The sequence below is a fragment of the Gadus chalcogrammus genome, chromosome 11 (genome assembly GCF_026213295.1).
Source record: "Gadus chalcogrammus isolate NIFS_2021 chromosome 11, NIFS_Gcha_1.0, whole genome shotgun sequence".
Lineage (NCBI taxonomy): Eukaryota > Metazoa > Chordata > Actinopteri > Gadiformes > Gadidae > Gadus > Gadus chalcogrammus.
In genome coordinates, this window is record NC_079422.1 from 8,030,917 (window position 1) to 8,052,361 (window position 21,445).

The following is a 21,445-nucleotide window of genomic DNA, read 5'->3' on the forward strand; positions in this document are numbered from 1 at the left end:
CGCCAAGGGCATTTAGGGCTGCACCCGGTTGGTAACGCCCCTTGGAAAATCGAAAATTAACGGAGAGGTTCCAGACTAATACCCATCTGCGAATTGTTCTTGCAATGCCAGACTAAGGTCTGCTCCATCTGGCTGAACGGGATGTTTCACTTTCTTTCGCCTAATAATTATTTCGACCAAATTCCCCAATCCACAGTGTAGACTGGCAAACCTACGCATATTAAATTCCCCTTGAGAAAGTGTCATACTTTTTTGATAAGGAATCAATGTAGCTCCGCCCCCTTTCAGTTTTTGCTCTTGTTTTGAATAACTGATTAAATAAACACTTGAATGAATAATAATTACCTAAAATAACCTAGCCTATGTAAGCATATGCATAACCATAACAACTATAAATTACTGCAAACATAGCCTAGCCTAAATTACCTAACCTAGCATTATCGTTGCTAATCTAGAATAGCTATTAGCTAACCTACTGTAGAATAATGTGGGTTAAGAGTTAAGACAAATCTAACTTAACCTGACCTGAACCTGAGCTCACCTTTATTCACACCTACCCTGAATCTAATTAACTAATCCAATGGCAAAATGCCACAATAAGGCCATAACCTAGAAAGGACATACCTGGTCAGGGGGAAAGGCGAAGAATCAACGCTACGCACTGCAACGAGAGCGAATTAACCTGTCCGAATTATATCTGTACACTCACCTGCGACCTATTATGCAATGTAATTCCTCAACACATCACACCTGACCAATCAAACCAGGGCAGATATTTACTGGTACTGGTTGCACTCATGTTTATGTTTACAAAATCCAAACCCACACACACCCACACACACCCACACCCCACCCACACCCACACACAGGAAGCCGTCAAGATGCGGGAGGCATAACAGGGGCCCTGTTCAACACCATTATAACTAATCAGGCCATTTGGGTATTTTGCCAAATAAATACTGATTACCCGAACAAACGCTATCAACATGCATCAAACCCAGCCAGCCTCAAGGCGGCTGCACTGAGTCAATATACAATTTGAGGAAAGGCTGTCAGAGAACATTGGATTGATTTATTCTGACCTTTGCTTGACAGTACCTGTTGTACACATTCTTCACAAAATAATGAGAAGTGTTGAAATCCCTCCGTCTTGGGCTCGGGCTCGGCCCCCCCCACCCCACCCCCTTCGGCCCGTCCCCCAAATAACTGTCTGCGGTTAATCCCACTCATATATCTCTGTAAGGCTGCTCCTACCACCTTATCTCCGGCGGAGAGAGAAGTGAGGAAGAGGCTCTGGGGGCTGATACCGGCTGTATCGATTCGTGCAACAAGAAACACACATGGACACGGACACACACATATAAAAAACACAATAGACACACACCCACACAAAAGTTGCAGGCACATAAAAAGCACATGACGATTGGTTCTAAAGCCAAGAAGGCAGCCCCCACACGATAGAAGCTGCTGGGATGGTAATCGATTGACCAACCGCAATTCTTCTCCCCACACTCACACACAGGACACGGACACGGCACACACGCAGCACATACTGCACACACACACACACACACACACACACACACATATGAAACAACCAGGTACCAGCGGGTCACTGTGCAACATTTGCAAATAAATCCCAAACTCCTTGTTCCACCCATCCTTCTTCTAGTCCCGGCATTCGTCGATATGCAGCCATTAAAGATAATGTGTTGGATTATTAAACAAGCCAAAATCCCCCGCACACACAACACGCACGAAGCAAACGCACAAAAGAGCCCTCCATCCACCTTCTGTCAAACCAGACTAGCCAGCCAGATACAAGCTTAAACACACACATAACGCTGTCAACAAGGACAAAGGCTGTATCAGTGCTAAGCCATTGACCGCTATTTCGCCAAGAAATGCAAGGGATTTAAGCACTTTTTTCAAAACCGACAACCTATTTTCTTCTGCTTGTCCCGATTAGTAATAAGTCCATGCTGGATAGGTTTGCCACATAAAAGGGGTCCACGAAAGAAATTAGAAAGCAATTTGTGAGATAAATATGACATATATATATATTTATATATATATATTATATTTTTTTTTTTTATATATATATAATATATATATATATAATATAACAGAGTAAGCACTACCGCAATTTTAATAAGGGGGGAGAACGGTACATTTCCAGAATATCCAAGTGCCTATTTAAGAAAACCAGTGGCCGCAAGTGTTTAAATAAAAACCCATTTACTCGGTTGGAAATCAAACTAGCCATCATGCTGCTTCAGCCTCCCCCCCCCCCCCTCTCCTTCTCTCTTGAGGGAGGGAGGTGGGGGGGGGGGGGTGGCTTGTCACACCAAGAAACATGTAGTCATTTCCTTCGCTGTCAACCCATCTCTTACCTAGCTCTGTCCACCTGACCCTGTCGGCAAACGATTCAAATCAACCCAAAGACCTGTGTGTGTGTGTGTGTGTAGTGTGTGTGTGTGTGGTGTGTGTGTGTGTGTGTGTGTGTGTGTGTGGTGTGAGAAAGAGAGAGGCATGACCTTGTGATCAAGTGCATCATTGGAATCTATGAAAATTGTTGAAATAATAACATCCATTATCGCTATTTTGAGATTAAATATGTGTGTGTCTGTGTTTGCGCGCGCGTGTGGTGTGTGTGTGTGTGGTGTGTGTGGTGTGTGTGTGTGTGTGTGTGTGTGTTGTCTATACATATATATATAATATATATATAATATATGGTGGTTGCGTGGTGTGCGAGTGCATGTGTGTTTTGTGTGTGTGCTGTATCCGTCCGACACGGGGACGACCATTGCACTAAGTAGTGTCATGACAGAGGCTAGTACCGCTGACAGTTGCTAGACACTATTAGCAACTGTCATTGCCAGAACACGGGAGTGCAGACACCAGGGCATTCTCCCGCGATCTCATCACACACACGGCCGTGCTAATGGCACACACACACGCACACACACAACACAGCCGTGCTCATGTGCGCGCGGCACCACACACACACACAACACACACACACACACACACACACACACACACCACACACCACCACACACCAACAGGGGCAACTACTCACCATCTAGCGAGCAAGCAGGCCATTGACACACACGGAGGGCAATGTTAGGACACTCAGACGTGTCCAGTCTGTCTAAAACTACAGCCCCCCCCCCCCCCCCCTCCTGGCGTCACTGGGTTTGTACATCTCGGTAGCTCAGTTTTGTGGTGCTATCGTAACTGCTGCTGAATATGTCATTTTTTATGACAGGGTATCTGTGTCCAAGGTTAAAAAGGTGGAGACGCTTCCAGCAATTAGACTTACACCCGTCGAGGATTACATAAATTACTTTCATTTTTTTAAGTTAGCTTTGCGACAGCACTTTTTTCTTATCGACCTTCCCATATATTTGAGCACTTTTAATGTCAAGGCATAAAATATTCTGCAACTGTTGCAGCAAAATCGGGTTTATCTAGAACAGATAAGCCCTCCATTAGCTTGGTTTGACACGTAAATCCTAAAAAGTTGATTTACGGATATCTGACTCATTATCTGCCTTGGTGCAGTTCAAACACACGATGAAATCACAACGATCGAACCCTTGCTGTTGTAGTGATGTTGTCTTTTTTTTTTTACAAGCCCCGTAAGTCTTTCCAGCATTTTCCCTAAGACAGTAAGAGATAATTACGGGCGAAAGAACGGATCTATCAGAGCAGATTAACGACATCGCAGCTGAACTCCTCAGCTCACTCGCTCCCCTTTTATCTCCTCAAAGCGCCGCAGAACAGAAGACAAGTTACGCAACCTCTACCCCCGGACCGGGCCGACTTTCCTCCCGACTTCTGTCTGTCTCCGCCATTCTGGGGTGTCTGGTGAGCCCTCCACTATTTGATGTGTGGGTCTAGCAATGAGTGTGTGTGTGGTGTGTGTGTGTGTGTGTGTGTGTGTGTGTGTGTGTTGTGTATGTGTGTGTGTGTGTGACGTGTGTGTGTGTGTGTGTGTGTGTGTGTGTGTGTGTGTGGTGTGTGTGTGTGTGTGTGTGTGTGTGTGGTGTGTGTGTGTGTGTGTGTGTGTGTGTGTGTGTGTGTGTGTGTGTGCGTGTACCAGCCACGCAGCTGATGAAGGATGTGCCTGTTGTTTTCATAGTTCGTGCTGCCTTGCCTCCGCCCCCCCCCCCCCCCCCCTCCCCTCGGGTGGGACTTTCAAAGCCAGGCGTGGTTGGACCCTTTCCTGGCTCTTACATTAACAGCGTCAGAAATCGCAGTTCTGAGGTTGCTCGGGTAGCGCTCCTCCATGGATACCTCTTTGATCATCCTCCAAAGACTCGCCTTTCATTAGTTAAGGAGAAAAAAAAGCTCTGACCTCCTTCCACTGTCATTGAGCTAAAACTTCTTCTTTGAAGAGTTGGGAATTGGAATTCTGAGCTGTCTTGGAGAAAGCTTATTATCTTGGATAGTTATGGTGATAGTTTTAGAGAGAGGAACTCCATGATGATTTTGGGAATATGTTTGAACAAAAGTGTTTGTACACTATTTGTATAGATTGTATATGTGTGGGGTGTGTGTGTGTGTGTGTGTGTGTGTGTGTGTGTGTGTGTGTGTGTGTGTGTGTGGGTGTGTGTGTGGGTGGGGTGTGTTTCCACCTTTTACTGCTGGTTAGTTATCTGATCATAACCAGAATAACCAGATTAATGTTTAACAATTAAAGCCAGGTTAAGATACATTCCTGTTCGAGTTTTGAGATGACATCTAAACAAATACGACAGCAGACAATAGAAAATTATCAAAAACAAACAAATAGACGCAAGAAACCCAATAATTATACAGCAGGCCACTATAAATGGCTCCACATAGCGGCCTCTAGTGGTAACATGGGTCACGACAGCACATGTGAGTCAGCAGGTGGCATATGGTGTCTGTCCCTCAGCCTGATATGGCACATCACTGGGAGGGGGAGGGATGCCATCTTTACCTTAGCCCAAACTGAAGGCCCAGGGCGCACGGTCACAGACACCGTCACCACTTAATTCACTTAATGACCAGATCAACATGCTTACAGAAACAGGGCTGCTAACCGCCGCTGCGGCGGACGTCAAAGGAGCAGGTGGACCGAGGGGAGGGAGGTGGTTGAAGGGGTAGCAGGAGGCTGCTTGTGAAAGTGAAATGCAGCCAATAGTCCTGTCTGTCTTGTATCTTTTAGTCCTCCTATACACCTCTTCACGTGTGGCTGATAAGTTTAACCATCTCGGCTGCCCGAGGCCTCGACACACAGGTAAGGACTCACATTCTCTTTCCATTGTCCATTCATATTCAATCTCCATGCAACAAAAAAAAAGATGGATATTACAGGAGGAGACAATTAAGAGGTGAGTGCTCCTCCGCAGCGTATTCTCCGTGTAGCGCAACTCGCTCGCAGTGCCAAGACTAGCCTGGCACGGCTCCAGGAGCCAGATATCACACGCGTGCCAATCTAGAGCCACCTTCCCCCCCCCCCCCTCCCCGCCTCTTTTTGCGCTCTAGTAAACCAGCAGTAGTGGAAGTAGGCTACAAATAATATTACAATTATGTAGCCTACTGCAGTGAACTTAACTTGAAGACCCAAAGGAATAGCAAACGAGCGATTTAACGGGACATTAATGCAGTGAAGTTAGAATGTTTTTATATAAATCAGTTTTTTATGTGAAAGAGATGAGGCTCTGAGATCATATTATATTATAAATGATATGCCTAATTGGACCATATTATTGTTAGTGCTACGATTATTCCTCCAGTTTATCCAGTTCTGAGTGTTATCCTGGCTCGCATTGTTTATAACCTTGCACAGTGATCGACAATGATGCCAAGCAAAAAAAATAATATACACATATTTGAGCAATATCTACCGCCCCCCCCAATAGGTCAACGTTGCCCTTTTGAAAAGCCTAATCACCGGTCCACTTGCGGAACTCGCGGGAAAGTTCAAATACAGGGGATATTTGAAGTTACAAATTCCAAATGGTCATCAGCATAAACGGAAATATAGGCAGCTTAATGCTCGTACGGCTGCCTTTCAATAAAGTGGGTGTGGATCATGAGCTCCCTGTCCAATGCTCACTCACCTACACTTTTGGACTTGGTATGACATTTTAAATTAAAAACACAGCACAACACAGTGGAATGATAAACATGTCATGCCATTTATTTTATTTAGGAAAAAGGGTGAGGAAGTAGATGCCTTCTTCCTGTATAAATTCCACCTTTTGCCGCACTTTCTTCTGGTGACACAATGAGTACAAACACCTTGGAGAGTGCTCGAGTCATGCCCTTTAGTGTATCTCACCTCCCTTTCTTATATTTATGTGGGTTCTCTTCAAGCCAGTCACATTTACCCAAGACTCACACGTCAGTCTCTAAACGCGTCTCTAGACGAAACCTTGAAATTTTCTGCCGGCTAGATCTCTGACCGTCATATTGCGAGTCAGATTTTAATTTGATTGGCAGCATGGGGATGGCTTATAAACCCACACTGGAACCTTCCTCTCCTAACCCTCCTTCAAGTTCAAGACCTTGTGGTCTACTCTTAATCTCAACTGTTAAACCTTATGAGTTCATCCGAGATGCTCCAGCAGCCCTGTCTGAAGATCACTGTTCAAATTGTTTGACCGGTTGATGCTACTGGCTTGACAACGCACATTGCTGTCAAGCAATAACATTACTATCATCAATTTAGTTTTCAGGTCAAGCATTTATTTATCCACTTTGGACATTCTGAATGGAATTAACAAACCTACTTTAAAGGAATGTCAAAGTTGGTGAATTTATGTAGAATCAGTAATGTAAGAGCCATTAGGAGTGTTATATATGAAACATCAAACAAAATCCTCAAATCTTAAACCAATTTTTCCTTTTAATTAGAATGAATTGTGATTTCATTATAATATGCATGTGAGATTGGTCTTTGGTTCAAAACAGCACTTCATTATATAAGGGCGCAGAAGTGTGTTTATGGGTTAATGTGCATCCAAAAGAAATGGCTTCTCTCAGTCCCCCTATTGATCAACGCTATAGGTGTTAGATCTTGGCCATCAAAGCATTTATTTCTCATTAGTCATAAATGAATCGTACACTTGACACACACTCTGGTTGACTCTGTTATAAGTCAAGAGACTGTAATAAGATTGCTTCACATTGCTTTTCTAAAGACTTTGTTTCAGCAAGGTATTTTTTCATATCCAGGCCCTTTGAAATTCAATGAAACACTACATTTTTATTCTGTTTTCTCTTCAAAGACCATTTGGACTTGTGGTTCCACCACATTCTTCAATCGCCTCTGTGTGCCTTTTCACTTCTAAAAGGGTTGATCGCTACGTATTGATCCTGTTGTAGCCGTTTTCTTTCTCAATACAGAAAAACATTGGGGGAAACATTGGTTGTTCTTTGCACTCTCCAAAGTAATGCCACAGTTGACAAAAGCCCCATTTAATTAGGGAACAAACAACAGTAGCCTGTTTATTTCCACTGTCACAGGGATGGGGTGGGGAGGAATGCCATTAAGGACGCACACAATCCTTAGTTCTCATAACCATTGGAGACACCATTCATATTCTGTCTCTGTGTTTGTTTGTCCCCCATTGAAGCCGACCCTTCCATGGCCAGGGTACCATGGGCTATACTGCTACTGCTGGTCGTGACCCACCCCTGGGTGGCCCCAATCTCCACCAGACACCTTTGTGGGTCCCACCTAGTAGATGCGCTCTACTTTGTATGTGGCGATAGGGGCTTTTTCTACAACCCAAGACGAGTGATCAAAAAACGGGATTTGCAGCCCCTGCTTGGTGAGGACTGCGTGGGTGGGATGGAGGCTACACAAGCAATGCAAGCAGGGTAGTAACAAGCAAAGTGGCAAGAGGAAGTCAAAGTTTCAGCCTGAATCATGTCCTAATTGTCCCCTTGAAGGGTTTTGAAGCGGGACATGGTCTGCTTCTGGCTGTGCACAGAAGCGGTATTCACCCACTGTGATCAAAGATTGTTATTATAATGAGAAGTCCAATTTGGACGCTAACCGGAGTAACAATGTTTATGGGGTGGGGGGGTTAACATGCTAGTTAAAAGTTTAATAGATGCCCGGCCCATCATTAATGGTGTGATGTTTTCCCTGCGGCCTTGTTGAAATTCACTGTAGGGCAGTTGCCTTGGCACCGCTACCAACTCTCCCTTGGTGAGTCATGCCATTGTACTAAAACTGGGGAAAATCTTGATTCCATTCTCCAGAAAAAATAAAATAAATGCAGGTTGAATCCAAGCTGAGCTAGATCCCTTCTTACATCACACATGAAGCAGAGACTTACTAAAAGGATTGGGGAGATCAGATAACAACACATCCATTAACAGCCATGTCTATTTCCGTACTGGAGCTATTTTTATTCAATGGACCTGTCTGTGTGTCTGACCCGTTCTGAATTAAAAGGTTTCCTGATTGAAAGGGCGTGGCTGGAGAAGAGGCCTGGGAAGGGCCCGTCAGGGGGTCACCCGACGACCAAGGTGAAGAGGGGCATCGTGGAGCAGTGCTGCCACAGACCCTGCAGCTTTCGCCACCTGGAGGGGTACTGCGACTGACTGGAACCAAGCGGTCATCACGCGCCAATGCAAAGGGCTTCACGTCAATATGTGCACACGGCTGGCAGAAGGTCACTTCTAATGGACACGAAAGGCAAATAAAGTTGGTCCAATGTGACGGTCTGTGGATTATTTGTAGATGGGGTGGAACAATGTTTTCTATTTAGAGGCTTTGGCGTCACTCCTGCAGCTAGTCCTAGAGTGCCCCCTTTTGGCTGCCAGGGGATACGGTCAAGAAGGGTGCACAGAATAATCGTATTACAAAGTAGGTTTCTAAATGCAAACTCCCTCATCAATTTGTTTTTCTATAAAAATTGTTTCAATGTCACGTAAGAAAAAGATTGTTCAACAGTTAATTTTTTTTTAAAACTGTATTTACAGAAGAACATTTAAAAACACAGAAACACCCAGGGAGAACATGAGAATATGAAATGTGTTAACATTATGGTAATGTTAACAGGGGAGTGGCATACTTGAAGGACAAATGATAAAGCATAGAAAGCCATCGCAGAAAATTTAACACAATACTCCGGGTACACTCAATATTTACACTTGTAGCATCTCTAAAAAAATAAGAGTTAGACTTAAACATCAAGGCTCCTCCAAAAATAAAGCAAGGATAATCTTCCCATCTCCAACCCAGCTACAAATGAAAGTTTCCTGAAAAAAAAACAAAAAAACGCATCAGTTAGCCATTCCGACCCTCTCCAGTTTAAGGAAATAACTAACCTGTTAATAAATAAATAGAAATTGAGCGGAGGAGTGCCCCGTCCTCACCCTCCCTGAGGCCATGAGCAGGTGCGTCAGGCTGCAGGTTCTCCTTGCTGCCGTCATGTTGGAAGGCTTTGCTGGGATCAAACCTGCGCTGCTTAGCTCCTGGCTGCTTCAAGCGCAGGTGATCCAAATCACTCTTCTGGCGGCTTACGATGGAGCGCAGCTTAGACGCCTCCTACGCACACAAATGAGTCAATGAAAACTTGCTGTAGTGGATTCTGTGTGACTCCTGGCCAAAAAGGAAGCGGGTTCAATCCACCAGTTGCTAACCTACGTCGCACCTCAAGCCTCCCATGAACTCATTGCACCGCAAGTCGCTTGGGATAAAAGCCATCTGCTAATGACTCAATAGGGTTAAATGATGATATACGTTTAAGAAAGTCAAAATAAGCCCAATTAAAAAGGCTCAATTAATGAACACAGCTTTTATGTAAGTTTGAGTTGATTGGATAATATATTATATATATAATATAAAAAAATGATGTAGACGCTCTCGAATCAAATAAATTACTGTATCAATTTAATGATGTTAAATCAGTAAGATAATACATTCAAGTTCTAAAACCTAAATGTAATAAATTAAGTTGTTCAGCTTTTGAAAACCTCGACTACCGACCTGTTTGAGGGTAATGTTTTCTTCCTTGAGTTTGATCACATGCTTGATCTTCTGTTTCTGGTTCTGGTGACCCAGGAGCTGTGCGTAAGCGTCAGCCAGTCGGTTCAGCTCGTCCTGGTTCGCTCCGTTCTCATTCAGCAGTAAGTCTCGCTGTGCCGCAAAACTGTTCAGTTGCTCCTGGAGCAAAAAAATGCAACACAGTGATCCCAGTTTCCACCAATATCAATATGCACTGCCAGACCTACAGTGACATTTCGCCGTTGCTTTATTTCAAATCTTGGATGTTGGGAGATAATGTCATTAATGAGATGCTTTCCTAAGATTTGAAACAAAGTATGGATCAATTTGTAATCATGGAAATGTTAGTTTTTAGGACTTACCCGGAAGGGCTTGACGTTCGAATACAGGTCCTCATACTGTTTCTTCCAGCGCTCCGCTTCTGAACTCAAAGAACTGAGCACAAAGAAATAACACATTAAGTCCAATACAAATATAGAACTCGACAAACCTGAACCCCCTACCCCCCCCCCCACAATTAATTCACCAAGTACGCTCCAACCTCTTTCCCTTACCTCTTCTCCCGCGCCTCAGCGAGTTGTCTCTGGAGCTCGTGGTTCTGCTCCGCCGTCTCCCACTGGAGAGTGACCTTCTCCTGAGCCAAGAGCTCCACCTGCTCCTGCAGCGCCCTCCCGTCCCGCTGCTCTACCTCCAGCTCCCTCCGCAGTGCGGCCTTCTCCTCCTCCCCGCTCTCCACGGCCCTCTGCAGGGACACGCTCTCCCGGCGGCAGCTCTCCAGTCGCGCCTGCAGCTGTTCACCGTCCTGCCCGGCGCTCGTCAGTTTTTCCCGGAGGGCCGAGCCGTCCCTCGCCAGATCTTCCACGCGAGAGAGAAGACGGCTCCTTTCCTCCTCCAGCTTCTCCAGACGGATGTGAAGCCCGAGCTGCTCGGACCTGCTCTGTAGTCCCTTGTCTTCTCCGCCTCCGTGAGCTCTTGCAGTTCCCGTAGGGCCGTCTGCATCGCCGCGTTCTCCTCCCGTGTCCGCTGGAGTTCCTCCACCGCCTCGTCCCGTTCCTGCCAGGTCTTGGCCTGTAGTGCGTGGGCCTCCTCCTTCTCCCGCTGCAGCTGGGAGCTCTTGAGACCTTCCTGTTCCTCAAGCTGCACCAGCGCCTGCTCCTTCTCCCGCTTCTGGACCGAGACCTCCTCCTGGAGCTGAGCAAGCAGCAGCACATGGCTTCCCTCCATCTCCCTCATCTTCTCATCCTTCTGGGCAAGTTGGGTCTTCACCTCGCAAAGCATTCTGGGAATGCAGACGACAGCGTTTTGAGCGTTTGTTTGCATCATTACATTTCTACTACGTGTTTCTTACATATTATAATAGATTTTTCCATCATATTATTGTAACATGTTTTGCATACTATTTAGCGTTAGTTTTCCATCCGGGTTTAATAACATTAACCTTATTTTCTGTCCTGTTACGATGGATCAAATGTATGAAACAATCATTTTAAAAGAAACCTACTGTACACGCTCTTCCCTAACCGTCCCCTCAGCCTGCTGGGCAGCGAGGAGTCTCTCCCTCTGCTTCCACAGTCCGCATGACTGTCTCCATCTCCTCCTCTTTCTGCTGAATGACTCGCTTCAGCTCCTCTTTGAGATGCTGAGCCACTCGCTCCTCTCGGCCTCCAGCTGCCTCACTCTGTCTTCCACTCCGCTCAGGGCTTGTTTTGTGCTGGAAGGAAATAAGAGTTTGATAGGATTATTATTATTAGAAAAGCTGATTCAATAATCCTTTCATTTATAAAGTAAATAAAAACAGTATCCTGGTTAAAGTAAAAAAAATAAAACACCATTTCTGTTTCATAAGAAAATAAAAAAGGAAAATTATATTGTTATTGCTCACCTTTCAGACAAATTAAGCACATTTTTGAGGGCACTTTGGGCTTCTGGTCCCTCGCAGCGTGATGCCATTATTATGACATTTCACAGCCGAAATTATAAATTCAATAAATCGATAGCAACGGACCTGCACTCAACATCACCACAGTACAAAGGCGAGTCCGTTCCCTTTAAAAGTGCACTCACATTGCACGCAAATAGGTTAAGTAAAGACCACCACTTTTTTTCACCAGACACTTTTCACATTTTGAATGGCATTTCCGTTTACCTTTCCAGCTCTGTAGCGATGCCACCCAGGTTGCTCAGATAGTCCGTCTGCTCCTCTCGGAGTCTGGCCATGGCGGTCAGGTGAGTCTCCTCCAGCAACGCAGCCTCAGTGCTCTTCCTGAAAGCCCCACATAAACCTTCCTTTAGTCCATGAACCTGGAAACGAAACCTTCTGCCCATCTTAATCGTGGTCCAGAATGTTTCCAAAGCCATAACTAATAATCAAATATTTTTATAGTTTCATGATGGAAGCGGTAGTGCCTATGAGATATATGATACAACTAAAACAACTATTAAACTAGAAATAATATTAATAAAACATTTCATTTGTTTACAAAGTGTTTGAACATTGACCATAACAGCGAGACTAGAGCAGCAATCAACAAATACAAATCAAATACACACTGAAATTAGATTGGATTGGATTTTACAGGGTTTGCAGCCAGATGACGGGAGTTGCATCACATTTACAAAATGTATGCAAGACAGGCAGTCTTCCACATCCCACCTGTCCAACGATGCACTGGCCTGGCTCAGCTGCTGCACCAGGTGATGGTTCTCCTGCTGCAGGCGCTGGAGGGACTGGTCCATCTCCTCCTGCATCCGAGACTCCTGCTCCTCAATGAGAGCCAACTCCCCCAGCACCACCTCCATCTCCTCCTTCATCTGCGCCCGCTGCACCTCCGCCTCCTCCCTCTCGTGCTCCAGCAGCAGGGACAGGGAGTCCACGAGCGACTGTGGAGACAACGCTGGATTTAACAGGGTTTACAGCCGGACGTCCGGAGTTGCATCACATTTATAAAAAGACAAGGAAAGCAATTCTTTCCTACTTTTCAGCTGTCCCTTAAAGCTATACATATTACCAGTTGTAATGGTACCTTTTATTATTTTTTTTATTGTGTACACCAACTAGGGCTGCAACAATCTGTCGATTATTTTTCAGATTAATCGATGAATTGGATAAAACAATTAACATTTTTAAATTCCGCATCTTTATTCAAAAACTGAACATTACTTCAATTTCACAGTGCAGGCTGAAGTGTAAAAACACCAGGTTATTGCTCCAACGTCCCGGAACGATTAAAAGTAATATTAAATGATAAAAAAAAAAAAAAACATAAATGGGATAGCACAAAAAAAAACATACAATGTATACATTTATAAATGTACAGTATATAAGGGATGTCCATGGTTAACCGATAAGATCTTTAACCGGTAAATACTAAATATATATTAAAAAGAAATTAAATCATCTTAATTTCTCTCAGATGACAGATCGTTTTCGCCAAAATTTTTTTCTTTTTTTGTTGCATTTGAACGCATCAATCATATTACTGAGCCGACCTGAACACATCACATTTGACACTGTTTGCGACTTTTCTTTTAAGCTAACTAGCTCTATATCCTGCCGACTTTAACATGGATTTAAAAACTGGATTACTATTTTTAACTGACGGGACTTTCTACACCGTCCGGTTGAGTGATTATTACTACTGCTGCTTTGAAAGACTGTGGATGCACGCGGTGCCGACTCCGAGCCCGTCTGCACACCGTCTGCAGCAGCGGCAGCTGACAGAGTTTTCGGTTGGACTACTAGACGGATACTGAGTTGAAGGAGTTTTTTTTTAACCCAAAGACAGTGAAGGTACAACACTTTATATACAGTCCAGTGTTAAGACATATGACCAAAATACAAGCTGTGGTCGCTCACACTAAAGCTCGCTGTGGGCGTGCATGAACCATGAACCAACCTGTCGGCGGCTGGCTGTAAACAGTGCCGCGCTTACGAGTGACGTATTCATCGCGTTACTCAACGAATCGATGACCAAATTCGTTGCCAACGCTTTTAGTAATCGATTTTTATTAGAGCTGTCAAGCGATTAAAATATTTAATCGTGATTAATCGCATTAATGTCATAGTTAACTCACGATTAATCGCAAATTATTTTTCTATGCCAAATATCCCTTGATTTTTTTGTCCCAGAATTCTTCTCATTTTAATTATCTTATCAGCATGGTGAAGTGCATCGGCTTGCCTTGTGCAAATGATTTTTTATTGATAACAACATTGGCATATACTGATCAAAACAGGACGATACAAAAAAGAGCCTATAGTGCAATTAAACGACTGCTTTGAACAAATGTAATTTGAAAATAGCAGTCAGGCTACTGCTTCTATGTTTTGAGCCAAAGAATTTATTTTTATTTTTTTAATAAAACAATTGCGTTAATCGCGCGATACATTTTTTAACGCCGTTAAAATTGGTTTGCGTTAACGCCGTTAATAACGCGTTTAACTGACAGCTCTAATTTTATAGATTTTATCGATTCGTTGTTGCAGCCCTAACACCAACCCAGTCTTAATGTTGTAAACAAACCGTGATACAAAATAATCTACTTGGAGATTAATGCACGTACAAAAAAAATCATAAAATAAAAGCAATTGACTACAACTAACAGCCATTCACACAATTTGTATTGAGACACATCAATACAAATTGTGGAGACAGTGTGCATGCACTTCGGTTCGGCCTACGTGGAGTGCCTGTGAAAGGTCCCAAAGGAGACGTGGACCTGGTTCCTAACCTTTTCCTTCTCGAGCTCCTCACTGAGGGTGGTGTGCGCCTGCTGGAGCTCCATCCCCTTCCTCTCCTCCTCTCTCCTGACCTCCTGCAGGGTGGACAGCTCGGCCTTCAGTTGCTCCACCTTCCTCATCCCCTCTTCCTGCATCTTGCCTTCATACAAAAAAAAAAAAAAAAAAAAAAAGACATGTAACATGGGATTTGAAGTGTCAATCAGCCGACGCTTTTATATAAAACGACAAGTCAGGCCAAGAACAGGCAAACCATACTAATAACCATACAAAATGAAAGTAAACTAAAGAATACAACTGGACAGGGTGCAGGATGATGAAACACATTACATTACAAATTGTCCAACAGGATCACACAACAAGGGCTAGTTTGATCCTAAGGGCAACTGGACTGTGTTGTAGCCCATTCCTCTACAGTGTAATCCTGTTGTGGAATAGCTTTCCCTTATTAAGCAACGTTTTCCAGTTTAAACAGGCATTTCGATCACAGGTAAAACACTTTCTACTGAATAGGGTGGATAGGTTATTTATACAACGGTTCCCATTTAGTCATTGACAAATTAGTATTTGGTTGCCTTCTTTTAGTCGTTGACAATCTCTTTGCAATCGTATCTTTCTATCCACCATTGCTTTTGTATTTTCAGTGCTATGAGGCATTTCATACGATACTTCCATCAAGGCCCATATTGTCAAAATGAGTACACTTGCTTTTGTTTATTTGTTCTGGACCTTTGCAGTACACACAATTACTTTTCCTAAGTTGATCAAAATAATCAACACACACACACACACACACACACACACACACACCACACACACACACACACACACACCACACACACACACACACACACACACACACACACCACACACACACACCACACACACACACACACACGATAAGCAAGGCAAGGCAGAGGGGGACCTACCTCTCTCCTCCTCGTAAGACAGACACCTCCCCGCCAGGTGGACCATCCGCTCATCCAGCTCCTTCTCGGTGCTCCTCAGCACCTCCCGAAGCCTGGCTAGCTCCGCCTCCTGCTGACGCACCAGGCCCCGGCACTCCCCCGCCTCCTCGTTGGCACGCTCCATCTGCCGCTCAATGTCCCTCAGCTCCGCCCGAGAGGCGCTCAGCTCCGCCCCGCGGCTCTCCAACCTCTGCTCCGCGTCCTGCAAGGACTGCAGGGACGCCAGAAGCTCTTCCTGGTAATTTTTGGACTCCTCCTCCCTTTGCCTCAGGGCCTCCTGGGAGATTTTCAGGTCTTGCTCCAGTTGCCTGAGGAGAACCGTTTCAAAAGTCAGTGTCATCCTTGTTGGGTGTGCTGAGACACGGGCTATCGAGACTTCAGAGTGCCTACCCTGCAGAGTTCCTCTGGGATTCGGAGGCAGTATGCTCCAGCGCCGTCTTCTCACGAATCTTCAGGCGCAGATCCTATGATTTTTTTTTTTTAAGGAAAAAAAAAAAAAAAAAAAGGTGTGTACGAAGGTTTTGATTGACCCGACCCGTTTTTGTTTTTTTTAACATTGCTTTATTGGCCTAATCTGAGGTGAAATCTATGCCATAAACATAAATATTATAGGCCTTTATTACACGGGTTTTCTCAATGCCGTGGAACGCTCCGTTCACTAGCATGGGTAGTAGTCCGGTAACTTGTCAACCCCAGCGTCTTCGGTTGCTAAGTGACGTCAACGTCTTTGGCGGACTATTTCACTGCTGATCAACACTACGAATGCTGCCAACGAATAAATTGTAAAAGTGAGTGACGTTATTTTTTCGTTTTGGCAAGAAGCCGTGTAGTAAGCGGGATAATTTATAAAACGTCGCCAGTCATTATCGAAAATAAGCCCGATAATGACATATATATTTAGCAGAGTAGGCCTAAGTAACAAATGTGTACAAAGTTACACATATATTAAAAAAAATGTTAATGTGTCGGGCCGGGCTCGGGCCGGTGCGGGCTTGATTATCTGGGCCTGATCTAAGCTCTAATAAAGACTGCTCAGCGAAGCCGCCTTGGGGAAGGAAGAGTTACGAGACTTATGCGCATTGCAAGCAGCAGAGACACTCTCGAAAGTAAAAAAAAAAGAAAGAAACGTTAAAATTAAACCTCCCAGGTCACATGACCGGCAGCAATTTTTTTCTAGCGGAAACACTGCCCCCATCGTTCCAAGTTTACAGCGCTTTGCTAGAATCGGCCAAAAAAAAGACAACCTAAGATTGCGTCTAGATGCGCTTTTTGGCTACCAAACGAACATTCCAACTCGTTATCATACTAAACATATCCCAGATCCATTTTAAACCGGATTTCTCCTTTAACGTTTGTCAATTTAGTAGGTCCAAACTCTCTGTACAAATGAAATGAAGTACGAGAGTCTGGTAGGACCAGGCTAGGAAACACCATGGAGTTCTCAAACTACGATGACCTGAGCTTCTTGAAAAAACAACTGGTCTATGTGATTACCTACCATTTTAACTCAGCATTAGTCAGGTACCCTCAAATCCCACACACACATATATTTGCCAGAAGCAGACGTTAAAACAGTAAGTCCTATCACATAAAGAGCAAACACGCGTTGAATAGCTAACGGTTAGAAAATGCCATAAAAAAAAAAGCATAACATTACTACTTTTTGTCATGTTAAAATGTTGAGGAAAAGCACTTTTCCAAAATAAATTGCCAACATTATAGGACTCCAATAACGTTTTTGTATACGAAACTTATCTGTTTTACCTGGACTTGGTCATTGGCTGTATCCAGGTATGTCTGCAAAACCTTGATTTCTTCCTTCAGCTCTTGAATCACAGCTGGAAATAACAGTTTTAAGATAGAACATTATGTACTATTCTCCAATGGTGGAATCTTTAATAGATTAAACCGGAAAGATAAATCACTCACAAACTCAAAAACAACTCACCATGTAGCTTCTCAGTCTCTGATGAAAGCTCCTCATTCTGTGCTTTAGTTTCCTGCTGGAGGTCCTCTGTAGTGTACAAAGTGAATTTACATGTTTAAGTTTCTGAATCATGTTTCATGCTCTCCTAGGCCTAAAAAAAACAAAAACGTTTGGTTCCTGTTGGTTGTCAGTTGAGGTCATGGGTAGACTAGGTAGGGAATTTATATTCTTTTTTTATTTCATTTTTTCCAACTGCAGCGAATGATAGGTAGGACTTTTTTCTTTCTTTCTTTTTTACAGCAGCTCATAAAATAATTTGGGTCGCACATAATTGATAGGGTCGGTCGGAAACGGAACCAAACTTTTATTTATTTTAGGCCCTATCAAGCATACCGATCCAATTTATGTACACAACAAATAGATGTAAATGACTGGTGTTTCTTCTGCTCTTTGATGTCTTACCAAGGTCTTGGTTCCTTTCTCTGAGGGTCTTAACCGTAGCCTTTGCAGCTTGAAGATCCGTTTCCAGAACTTTCACCTGACTAGCAGTGTTAACTTGCAGCATGCTTATCTCCTTCAAAACATAAAAATAAATGTTTCATTTTAATAAATGAACACATGGTTGTACCTATTCAAACATCTGTGCAATTGGGAGCATGTAATGTTATAATATAGCTTTTCATAATTTTCATTGAAAAGTTTGAACCTTGGTTTTAAGATCCAAATTATTCCTGGCGTCAATCAGTTCCATGGTGAGCGAGTTAATTCTCTTCTTCGTGGTGTCAGCAGAAACCTAAAATAAGAAAGGAAACAGCTCTTCTGACCAAATCATACAAGTCTCATCCAGGAGAAAGAAAAGACTTAAGACACAATGTTCAGTCCACAATACGCCTGCTCATTCACTGCAAGTCGCTCTACATAAAAAGCACCTGGCTAAATAGATCCGTACAAAGAACAAGAGAAAGGTAGAGACCTTGTTCTTCAGGAACTCGTTGGCCTTCTTGAGCTCGGCGAGCTGGCGCTCCAGGGTTGTGCCACTGGCTGTCAGGCCAGTCCTCTCCCGGACAGCCGACAGAAGCTTGGCCTCCAGCCTCTTTAGCTCTTCCTCCAGGGCCAGGAGACGCTTGTCCTGCTCACCGCGCTGCGTCACCAGAGAGCGGATCTGGAAACCAGGACGGATTCAGATTAGAAATGGTTTCTGTATAAAGAGGTAAAAATATGAAAACAGCAAAAGACTTCATGGCAAATGAATTTTGAAACATAGACAGCTATGCATGTATAAACAGAATCTTGGACTTTAATATTGAGGGTGGCATGTGATGCCAGATTGGTACTGGATAGGGTGAATATTACGACAAGATCATGCCCAACACCTACTTGCTCCTTATGCATCTTAAAATATTAAAAGCAGCAGATGCTTCTAGACAAAGCAATTAAAAATGAATTCAGATACATAAGAGGATATAAGGTTTGGGAATCTTGCTCAAGGATCTAAGCTGCTGCCATTGGCGGTTCACTAGCAACGACACCTGCCGCTCCCCATTTCGTTATCAAATACATTTATTTGGATTGGATGACTGAAATACCTCCTTCTCCAAGAGCTTATGCCGCTTCAGCTCCAAGGAAATGCCAGGTTTCTCCTTCTTCACACTTGATCCAACCTAGGCAACGAGGAAACAGTTACAGAATGGTGATTGTGCAATGGTAGACGTTTAATAAAGCACCGTTATTTGACTCAAGTAAACATGTAGTGAGATCTTACAAGGCCGTCCACAGACATAGTGCGACGCACGGGGGTCATTGGGACGTCCGGACATGGGGGAGGAATCGGAGATGTCCATACTGAAAATAAATAAATATTGCTTCAATATCTTTCCTAGGGAATTCGTTGTGGATTCTTTGGGTACCAATGACAGGAACCCACCCGGCTTCACAGTCGTGAACCGCTGCGACTTTTGAAAGGAAGCAGGTCCCTTGTGTCCCTCGTCCTTCGGATTATATGTGCCAGGTGCTGGGGCACAACCTTCACGTAGGTGAAAAGAATAGCATATTTACAATGCAAGGAAGAAAATCCCCGACAGATAACGAAATCAGCAAATATTATCCAAACATACAAACTTGGTAAACAACATTAGGGAAGCTAACTGTTGTTAGCTACGCATTTGCAGCATTGTTCGCAACTGCGTCGTTATACTCACCGATATTTTCATTAAACCGTTTCAAAGGTGCTCTTGAAAATGACATTATTCAATTACTCGGTAGTTTAAAAAGAGTTCTCTGTGGCAAATCTCCGTGACTCTAAGCAGACGGTAAACTGGTCACTCGATGACAAGAACAGCTTCACCGCTGAAAATTCAAAAATGCGTCACATGCACCTTTTGCCAATGAGCTTCTCCTACGTCACACACAGGGTGTGATTGATACATATACTGACCAATGAGACCGAGCTGTGGCACCAGAGACCTGTCCTAAATAAACATAATACAGAGACTTCCCGTTTGTCAATGTTACTAAACTTGTACCATTCACAACATGACGATCTCATAACCCACCATAATTTGGAAAAAATTAACAGTATATTGTATTATTTACAAATGCAATAGAGAAGTATAATAATGTACTACATAAGCCCAGTTACCTGGTAACAATATCAGCTGCACATCGTAACTTTTAAATATGGGCTGTGAAGGGAAATCAATCGGGCTGTGTAGATATGTTATGTGTTAAAATGTACAGGCACGCACGAGTGCGAACTAGAAAGCTCTCAAACGGGCTCTACCACACACACACACCGACACACCACCGACACACGCACACAGACACCGACACACCGACACACACACCCAGGGCCGTCGATAAGGGGTGAAAGGTGATGACGATTCTAGGGGCCCACAGCCCAGGGGGGGCCCACAATTTTATTTTTTTATTTTTTATTTTACTACCAGCCCATAGTACTACCATGGCGCCCCCCCCCCCCCCCCCCGTCAACAATTTCTCCCTCGTCAACAATTGCTCCTTCCACCCCCCCCCCCCTGTCAACAATTGCTCCTTACACCTCCCCCCCCCCCCCCCCCGTCAACAATTCAGCGCAGGGGGGCCCATCAGTAAATCTTGTCTAGGGGCCCAGGAATCGTAGCAACGGCCCTGCCCACACACCCACAGTAAAATAAAACGACTTTTCAGTTAGATATTTTTATTTCATGTAAATACAACATCATTTTAAATCCTTTGTAGGACATTTGTTGTACATCATATATTTTCTCCTTTTTGTATTTCAAAACATGTTCACTTGTACAACAATATCATAAACAAAATATTATGTCACAAATGGTGCAATTGATGACAATAACTTACACTTGCCATGCTAAAATTTGATGACGAACCTCCATTTTCCCCCCTGATTAGATCAACCCTTAAATTAGGAATAAATGTATGAAGTGTGGATAAATACAATAAAGTACCAGTGATTTGACAAAAGCCTCCATTCAAATGGAGCAGAAAATAAGAAAAAACACAGGGCTGATTTTGAATGAGGATTCTTATTCGAATTTCTTCACTTTTTTCAAATGAAAAAAATAAAAAGGGACATGGAACATTTTGCATATTGCATATTTTAACACTGCTTAACCTAAAGCAAATTCCAACAATAGTAAATACTGAATATATTTAGGAAAATGTCCCTTCAATCTCAACTGAATTTTCAATCTTTTTTAAATTGACAGTTGGGATTATTTTTTTAATTCTTTGTGTTAGGCCACCACATCCATTCACACTCACAATTGATTAACCTAGTACAGCATTGTCTTACA

General features: G+C 43.6%; 2 protein-coding genes across 2 annotated transcripts; one reads left to right on the forward strand and one right to left on the reverse strand.

The window, feature by feature from the left end:
- Nucleotides 1-5,245: 5,245 nt before the first annotated feature.
- Nucleotides 5,246-8,603, forward strand: LOC130392452 (insulin-like). Its single transcript, XM_056602949.1, has 3 exons — nucleotides 5,246-5,272; nucleotides 7,617-7,814; nucleotides 8,447-8,603. Exons 2-3 carry the CDS (start codon nucleotides 7,628-7,630, stop codon nucleotides 8,593-8,595), a joined length of 336 nt encoding a protein of 111 aa, XP_056458924.1. The 5' UTR covers nucleotides 5,246-5,272; nucleotides 7,617-7,627; the 3' UTR covers nucleotides 8,596-8,603.
- On the reverse strand, nucleotides 8,505-19,993 carry LOC130391720 (hyaluronan mediated motility receptor-like). The gene is given in 22 exon segments (XM_056601969.1): nucleotides 8,505-9,255; nucleotides 9,373-9,544; nucleotides 9,986-10,162; nucleotides 10,366-10,438; nucleotides 10,558-10,945; nucleotides 10,948-11,282; nucleotides 11,505-11,606; nucleotides 11,652-11,714; nucleotides 12,150-12,266; nucleotides 12,657-12,883; nucleotides 14,735-14,883; nucleotides 15,671-16,017; nucleotides 16,100-16,173; nucleotides 17,474-17,547; nucleotides 17,658-17,723; nucleotides 18,099-18,210; nucleotides 18,343-18,429; nucleotides 18,610-18,798; nucleotides 19,223-19,297; nucleotides 19,399-19,478; nucleotides 19,561-19,659; nucleotides 19,835-19,993. Coding segments are annotated over 22 exon segments (3,069 nt in total). The 5' UTR covers nucleotides 19,881-19,993; the 3' UTR covers nucleotides 8,505-9,238.
- Between the last annotated feature and the right edge of the window lie 1,452 nt (nucleotides 19,994-21,445).

What these genes read in the sequence shown, in the direction of transcription:
- LOC130392452 (XM_056602949.1), top strand. Translation starts at nt 7,628, where the DNA reads ATGGCCAGGGTACCATGGGCTATACTGCTACTGCTGGTCGTGACCCAC. An exon ending in GGATTTGCAGCCCCTGCTTG is followed by an intron (nt 7,815 to 8,446) that starts GTGAGGACTGCG and finishes CTGAATTAAAAG; the next exon opens with GTTTCCTGATTGAAAGGGCG.